Source organism: Lathyrus oleraceus, chromosome 5 (assembly GCF_024323335.1).
Source record: "Lathyrus oleraceus cultivar Zhongwan6 chromosome 5, CAAS_Psat_ZW6_1.0, whole genome shotgun sequence".
NCBI lineage: Eukaryota > Viridiplantae > Streptophyta > Magnoliopsida > Fabales > Fabaceae > Lathyrus > Lathyrus oleraceus.
Window position 1 is genome coordinate 490,115,578 of NC_066583.1, and position 8,483 is coordinate 490,124,060.

Genomic DNA, 8,483 nt, shown 5'->3' on the forward strand with positions numbered 1-8,483 from the left:
AATGAGTATTAGTGAAAGAGAGTTCGAAAATCAAAGGCATAAGGCCTAGGTTTCTAGTTTTGAAAACAAGTGAAAATGTTTGCACAAAAGTTTTTCTGGTTTGAGTTAAGAATGAGAAAATGTGGATCAAGGTTAAGCATGCAAGAGGTGAGTTAAGGGACAAAGCCACAAACAGGAGTTGCTTTCTTAAGATCATAAAAATGATCCAAGTAAGTTCCTTTGGAATCAGGCAACACAAAGCAATAAGCAAATAAGCAGGGTTAAAGGAGCAACAAAACTGGAAATGGATTGCCAATAAATGGTCTTACATCCAACTCCGAAACAAGATGGGAAACGGAGTGCCAATAAATGGTCTTACGTCCAACTCCACAAAAGAAAACAGAATAGGAAACAGATAGCCAATCAATGGTCTTACATCTGACTCCACAAGAGAAAGCAGAATAGGAAACAAATGGCCAATCAATGGTCTTACGTCTGACTCCACAAAAGAAAACAGAATAGGAAACAGATGGCCAATCAATGGTCTTACGTCTGACTCCACAAAAGAAAACAGAATAGGAAACAGATGGCCAATCAATGGTCTTACGTCTGACTCCACAAAAGAAAACAGAATAGGAAACAGATGGCCAATCAATGGTCTTACATCTGACTCCACAAAAGAAAATAGAATAGGAAACAGATGGCCAATCAATGGTCTTACATCTGACTCCACAAGAGAAAACAGAATAGGAAATAGATGGCCAATCAATGGTCTTACATCTGACTCCACAAACAAACAAAGATACATGAAAAGCAAACATATGAATGATGCACAAATAAGCAAACAAGCAATCAATTATCACACAATATACACAAGCAAGAGGCTCAGACAAAGTTGGGCTTTAGTCAAGGGGTCATATCAACCTCGACAAACAAGCCAAAACTGTATGGGTGTTTTTGAGCTCTTAACCGCTGACATTGACCGTCAGGGTGAACAGATGAAAGGTAATGAGGGTTAGACCTCATAGCTCTTAACCCGGCCTGGGTGAGCTTGAATCAAAGAAGGTGTGGGGGTCCAGAATGAGGGACCCTATTCCACATGACTGACTCTATACCAGATTTTGGGTGTTTATTCAAAAGCATCAGCACGTAGTGTGAGCATAATGAAAGACTCAACTGATTAACAGGGGATTGATTGCAAATCCCTTCTATCTGTCAATTGCCTCTTCACTTAGGAGGACTTAAGTCACATGCCTCGACAATGAGGTCTTTAGCACAAAAGTAAACAATCACAGACATTGCCTCTTAAGGAGGACTTCAGCCAAATGCCTGCCAAAAGAAATGACAGGGCTTCCAGACTACATGGAGTTAGAGAGGTTACCTAAGTGGTAAACCAACCACAAGCAAAGCAAATCTCAAGTAATGAGCAAAAAGCAGCTAATGTACCTTCTTGGAGAGCAGTGAACTGAAACAGCGTGTTCAAGGCCTAGCAATGTCCAGATCGTCTCCTGTGTTGATGACTTGAAGCTTTATGCACAAATTGAAGCTTGCAAAGGCTTGGATCTAGCTCAGATTGAAGCTTCCATATCCATCTTCATGAGCTTGATGTGCATGAATCTTGGCCAAATTCTTCAAATCAATGCTTGATTCTTCATCAATCACACTCAATGAACACAATTATGCAGTAAAATCAATGAGTTATATGGAGAAATTTGAAGTTTCAATTGAGAGAAAAAATGGAGGGAAAGAAAAATTTCTATCTCTAGAAGTGATTGTTATGAAAATTCTGTTAAGCTTAAGCTTTTATACCTCCTCCTAATCACTCTGAAAATTTGATTAAGCTTGTGTTAATTAAGATTAAGAGAAAATAAGGTGCATGACCAAAATTGGTAAGTGTGTGGTGCATGGAGAATTTGCACGTGAACAGTGCACATGCATGACCAAAACTTACTCAAAATTATCCAATAAACACAATGGCAATGGTATTTTTCATGTATGATCAATATAATTTAAATTCTCCATTTTCCCTCCAAAATAAACATGCATGAACAAATGATCATATGAATAAATTTCATGCAATGCAATGTTGGATTTGGAAAATATAGGTCACAAGAAGCATAATGCAAAAAGAGGGACTCAATTTGGAGCTTTGGATCAAAAGTTATGGCTCTTTGAAGTTCCAAGCACACTTTGCAATCATTGGATCATAACTTCTCAACCATTCATCAGATGCTCATGATCTTGGACTTTTTGGAAATGGGAGAGAAAGATCTTCAACTTTCATGTTGGACAAAAATTCATTTGAAGCTTCTTTGATGTTGGAAAGTCAAATTGAATGTGGACCAAAAACTTGCCATTTTTGGAAACTTGAAATTATAGGTCACTTTCCATTTTGGGAAACTTTTGATTTGACTTCAAAATCTTCAAGGTAGATGTTTGACATGATGAATAGACCTTGTTTGAACATGAATGGGATGTCTCAGATCATTTCCCACACCTCAAAACCTTTAATTGACTGATCATTTGACTGTATGGTCCTCAGATGACCTTGGCAATGCCTGATGAATTTGAGCCTCAACCACTTGGGGAATTTGCTCCAAAATGAACCTCTAGCCCATATAAGCTCAAGATAATACCATGTGGTACTCATACCAAGAAAATACCATCTGCTCTTGTATAAAGGAAATCCTTGAATTGCCTGACTTGATGACTGCTTAAACTGCAAAATAAATGTTAGATGACATATTTTTGGTGCTTTTCGTTAATGATTAAACAAGAAAAACCATGATATACAATGCAAGCAATGCCTGGTGATCCAAAACCACTCTCAAATAGATCCCACCCACAGGGAAAGAAGGCAAGATGCTCAAAGATCCTTGAGGCTATGCAATGCTATGATATGATGCCATGAGGGATCTTAGGGACAAAATTGGGGTCTTACAGCGATCACCTTCCCCGAAACTTGCTCCTGCACAAGACAACCATCTCTGGAAAAGTTAACATCATAATTTTTATCTACCAATTGACCAACAGACAATAAATTGGAAGCAAGTCTGGGTGATACAAGAACATCCCGAAAGTCAGAGTTTATATCTCCAACATTAGTGATAGATAAAGTATTACCATCAGCTATTTGAATTTTCTGATTACCATGATAAGATTGTAAATTGTGCAAATATTCAGAGGAACCCGTCATGTGATTGGATGCACTAGAATCAAGAAACCATGGGCGAGAAATATTATAAGACTTACCCTGAATTCCCAAGGCCGAAAGAGCAGAAAGTACCATTTGTTGAATTAGTTCAGGCTATAGAGTACCATCATTAGATGCATTAGTAACAAAAGGGCCAGCTGTAGAATTTGTATTTGCATGAAATGCCTGCACTGAACATTGTGTTGGTCGTGGAGGACGTGTGGGACAATCAGATATAATATGACCTTGCTGCTTGCAATAATTGCAGAACCTTTTATTGCAACTCCGTGAAATATGGCCAAATTGTTTATAGGATAAACATTGAACCTGTCTCATATCACGACTTTTACCTCTACTCTAAGTAGCAAATGCAACCACTGTAGGCTCAGAAACAACAACTTCATGAGACATGGTTCCTTGAGTAGCAAGACGTTGTTCCTCTCGAAGAAGTTCACCAACACATGTATCTAAAGAAGGAACAAGATTCCTGTTCAGCAAAGCACCTCTGACAACTTCAAATTTTGGACGAAGTTTCATAAGAAATTGATCTCGCCGACTAGTGTTGTGGACCTCCTGGACATCCGCAAGAGAACTCTTGGGAACATGCACATGTATAATCGCAGAGTGTTCTGTCCACAAATTCAAAAAACCAGAATAATATTTTTGAACTGACATATTACCTTATTTGTAATTGGCTATCTCGAGCTCCAACTGGAAACGTTTGGCCGCATTGTCCTGATCGTAAATACGCTTTAAATAGTTCCACATTTCTTGAGCAGTGGAAAAAGATCGCAAATTATTAATCATCTGAGGATCAATAGTACCGAGAATCCAAGTGATAATTTGAGCATCTTTGGTTTCCCAAGCATCTAAATCAGTTATCTCTAATGGTGTCATAGAGATATCATCCAAGTGATTCCATAATCCCTTCCCTTTGACATACATTCGAAACTGAAATTCCCAAGCCAGATAATTTTTACTGGTAAAACGAACACAAAAATTATCTTTTTCTTTTTCTGAATTCATGATACAAAACTTTTTTTTTAAAGTAAAACACGTGCAGCAGAATTTATTATTATTATTATTCTTTTTTTTTTAATTCTGCACCCACCGCTTGAAATTACAAAAGAAAAAAAAGGAAAGAAAGACAAAATAACCTATGTTAGGAAACCTAAATACCCAACACCGTAAAAAAGGAAACAACCGTCGCGATTGCAGAGTCGTAAATGGAAACAATGAATCAAAATCGTGAGAAGTCACCGAGAAGTCACCGATCAAAATCGATCGCAAATACTAAATAACGATGTCAAAGCAAGACCGTCAATCTTGAACATAAACAACGACAATCCTAAACAACACCGAGAATCAAGAGACGGCAACAGATCTCAGAGTCACACACAAGCAACGACAATCCAGAACAATATTGAGAATCACGATCTCAATCCTTCAAATCGAGAATCACCGAGACAAAATCAAAATACGGCACAAAACCGCAAACAACAGAACGAATCCGACAATGAACCGGAATGGAAGAGACAATTTCGAGAACGACACAGTGGGTGTCGTCGGACAAGCCCAAGGTAACACAATTTCAAAGGTTTGGTTTGATCGAACCTTCTGATACCATGTTAGAAATTCAGGCTTGATGCCTTTCTCATTGTATTTGATACTATATATAACAGTGTCGGTAATTACAACTCATAATGACTAATCATAACTAATTACAGCTCTTAATGACTAATTTTCTATTCTATGAATGTAAATTATTTACAATAAATGTGTTTGATTATTTCCTGATTAACACTTAGTGCCAAATTCAAGTCTGTAACAGCTTTTTTCAGATACGACTGTAGCTAAATCATTAACAAGGTCATGCAAGACAAAAGTTTGCTCACTAGAATCATCATTCAATTATTGAATCAATGATCTTGATAACAATTCAGTAAAACACTCATCACCTACTTCTTCCATGGTTTTTCTGTCTTGAGAACGATCAAGGAAGCCTTCTGCCATCCACAACAAAACCAATTGCTCCTTATCAAGTGGATAGTCCTTTGGAAAAATAGAGCAATAGGAAAAACATCTTTTTAATTGAGACGAAAGATAATGATAACTCAGGCGCAACGCAGGCAGAATATTATTATTCTCTAAGTTCCATATGTCATTGTTCAGAACTTCAATCCACTCTTCAGTATCTTTTTAATATGGATAGCGCAACTGCACCCATATTGTTTTAGCTAGTACTGCTTTGTGATAGCAACATGTTCATTACTTTGTCTTTGTCATCTTTCCTACCAACCATGACAGATTCATTGAACATAGGAGTTGAAGGTGTTCTATAAGAAACTCTGACACTTTTAGTTTGCAAACTAAGGATATCTTTATTTTCAGCAAAATGTTTCAGGGTTTCACACATGTCGTTCATTTGGGAATTGATCTCTCCATAGCTATTTTTAAAAGGAGAAAAAAAGAAGTTCCAGACCTGTTTAGTTTTGCTTGCAGCTTGCGTGTTCTCCATATGGCATCGATGGGAATCATAGCTAATATGGTTGAGCAGATCTTCAGCATCGTAGACAGCATCTTTCAAGCCATCAAGCCAATCTTTGACAGAAGGAGTGTTGATCTGCTTCTCCTCTGCAGCATCTAGATAAGGTTGAAGAGTGAGTAGTGTTAGTCTTATCTGTTTCAAGAGTGAGAGATCGAGCTTTGTGTTTTTAATGAAATTAAGAAACTCTTTGGAAGCAAGTTTCTTAACTAAGGTTTGAACAGTTGCAAAGAGAAAAGCAGTTCCTATTGCAGCCATGTTGTATCAGCAAAAGTTGGAAGGAACTGAAGATCTATATGAATGGATAGCAAAAAATGGTGTGTGAATGGTTGGCAGTGGTAATAGCAAAGCAAGAGTTACATGTGAATACTGATTCAGTAATTGATGGAAAGCAATAAATTGATATTAGTACAATGCATGGCCCATGTAAGAATGTAGTGAGAGATGATTGTGACAAGTGATCATTAAAGAAATGCATATGGTGCTAGCTAAGAGAAGTACTGAAATAATTATGTTGTTTGCATAAAACTGATGGGAGCATAGTCACATAGTTATCAATTTATTACTCCCTCTATCCCAAATTATATTACGCTTTATGAGGGGAATTACTGTAAAATTATATATAATTTGTCTTTCTCATACAATAATGATTAAGTTTATTAATTCGTGTGAAATACCAAAAACGACTTATAATTTGAGATGATGAAATATCTTTTAAATTCGCATGGACTTCTCCAGTGTCAGTGACCGATATAGAGACCTTCCATGGTCATATCTTTTTCCACAAATGACTCCTTTGTATCCATCTCAACCCCAAATACAAAAACAATTCTTTGCACAAGTTCTAAAAAATGTGTATGACATGTCAGTTTCTAATTTTGTCAAGTTTTATCTCAAAGATAACTGTCTTTTGATCAAAATACCTTATGAGACTTATAGAGCATGACACGAACGCTCCAAGAATAATTTACATAAGAGATTGATTACTAAAGGTAACATGCATTCCATTGGAGGCATCAAAATTACGTGACAAACTCATGAAATTATGGAGTTCAATCACTACTTGAGATTTAACTCCTTTGGGACATGGTTGTTTTGAATTTTCATTCAAATCACTACTAAAAATAATACATTCATGACAAAACTTTCATTTTACTCAACAAAAAATCGAGGTAAAAGTGACGGGTCATCATGAAAGGAAAACATTCACATTGGTCAAACACTCGCCTAAAGATCAAAGACTCACTCAAAAACCTTAAGCTGATAGATGTATGGGTCTTTTTACTTATAAATTGTTCAACCTCCACTTTGTAAGTAATATGAGACTTAAAACTCACACTTGTTTCTCAACACTCTCTCCCTCAAGTGAGTTCATCCACTATGATCCCCTTCAAGCGAAAGCTCTTTCATCCGCATGTTTGTACCACCATTGAGAGACACCATTATCTCGTCATGTGCACTTCAACGGGACACGCCGCCTGACCACCATGTCAGGAAGACTTTCGACACAAGGAGTCGGTCCCTTACTCAAACCATCGGCTCTGATACCATTGATGGGTCATCTTGAGGGGGAAGCATTCGCATTGGGTCAAACACTCACCTAAAGATCAAAGAATCACCCAAACAAGTGAGAGAGACACCACATATTGATTATTAAAAAACAACGCTTTGAAATCTTTCTTCTTATCTTTATTATGTGTTGCTCATTGTGCATAAGTTGCACCTTCGACAAGATGATTCACCCCGTTCTTGATCACTTCAAGAACATCGTGGTAGCCAAATAATACCTTCATTTATTTACACCAATTATCGTAATTCTTCGCATCAAGGATGGATAGGTTTACAAGGATTCTTTCATTAGAGACATAATTCATGTTGCACACGAGGTGTTTATGGATCAGAACTAAGCTCTTGATGCCAACTGTTAGAACTTGGAACCACAAGATTAATGCATAATGGAGAAATTGAGTGTATAGAGAGAATGAGAGAGAGAAAGAGAGAGAGAGAGAGAGAGAGAGAGAGAGAGAAATTGTCAGTGAGAATTTTCATTTTCATTCACATTAACAAAGATAACAATACCTATAAGGTATTTAAAAGAGATACAAGTGGATTGGGATACAAGTAACATAAGTTAAAAACAAAAAATAACTCCATGTAACCGGTTACATAAAACTTGTAATCGATTCCCGCCGAACAAAATAAACAAATTCATAAATGTGGTAACCGGTTACAACTTCGAGAATTTCTTTTTTCAACTATTCCATTTATCTTTTCACACAGTTGTAAACGATTATATCTACGTAGTAATCAGTTACAACACTTGAAATATGATTTTTCTCATAAAATTGAACAATCAAACTAGTATTCAGGTAGGATCTACTTAGTTAAGTTGAAATATTATGATCTTTTTGGTCTTCCATCTCCATTTACAATCTAACAAACATCGAGCCTATTATAACGTAGATGTTTGTTCTTGGTCGAGCTGACCAATACTGTTGTTAATATGAATGTTTTAAATAATAAATCATTAATACATGAGAAAATTTTGAAAATGATCTTATATTAAGTAAGAAAGAAAAAAAGAAAACAATCTTATAACTAACTACAGAAGGACGGTATAATATAGCCCTTAAATTATTTTAAACTAGATAGAGACCCGCGCGAAGCGCGGGATTGAGATGAATTTTTTAATTAGTATTATAAAATTTAGGTAGTGAAAATATATAATCGATTATCTGTTTAGGTAGTGAAAAATATATATAAATA

General features: G+C 36.4%; 2 protein-coding genes across 2 annotated transcripts; both read right to left on the reverse strand.

Moving 5' to 3' along the window:
- Window positions 1-3,853: 3,853 nt before the first annotated feature.
- LOC127081493 (uncharacterized) lies at window positions 3,854-4,198 on the reverse strand. Its single transcript, XM_051021746.1, has one exon. It carries the CDS (start codon window positions 4,196-4,198, stop codon window positions 3,854-3,856), a length of 345 nt encoding a protein of 114 aa, XP_050877703.1.
- Window positions 4,199-4,815: 617 nt separating this feature from the next.
- On the reverse strand, window positions 4,816-6,221 carry LOC127085658 (putative disease resistance RPP13-like protein 1). Its single transcript, XM_051026147.1, has one exon. It carries the CDS (start codon window positions 5,973-5,975, stop codon window positions 5,406-5,408), a length of 570 nt encoding a protein of 189 aa, XP_050882104.1. The 5' UTR covers window positions 5,976-6,221; the 3' UTR covers window positions 4,816-5,405.
- Window positions 6,222-8,483: the final 2,262 nt, after the last annotated feature.

Coding starts and splice junctions, on each gene's coding strand:
- LOC127081493 (XM_051021746.1), bottom strand. CDS start 4,198: ATGAATTCAGAAAAAGAAAAAGATAATTTTTGTGTTCGTTTTACCAGT.
- LOC127085658 (XM_051026147.1), bottom strand. CDS start 5,975: ATGGCTGCAATAGGAACTGCTTTTCTCTTTGCAACTGTTCAAACCTTA.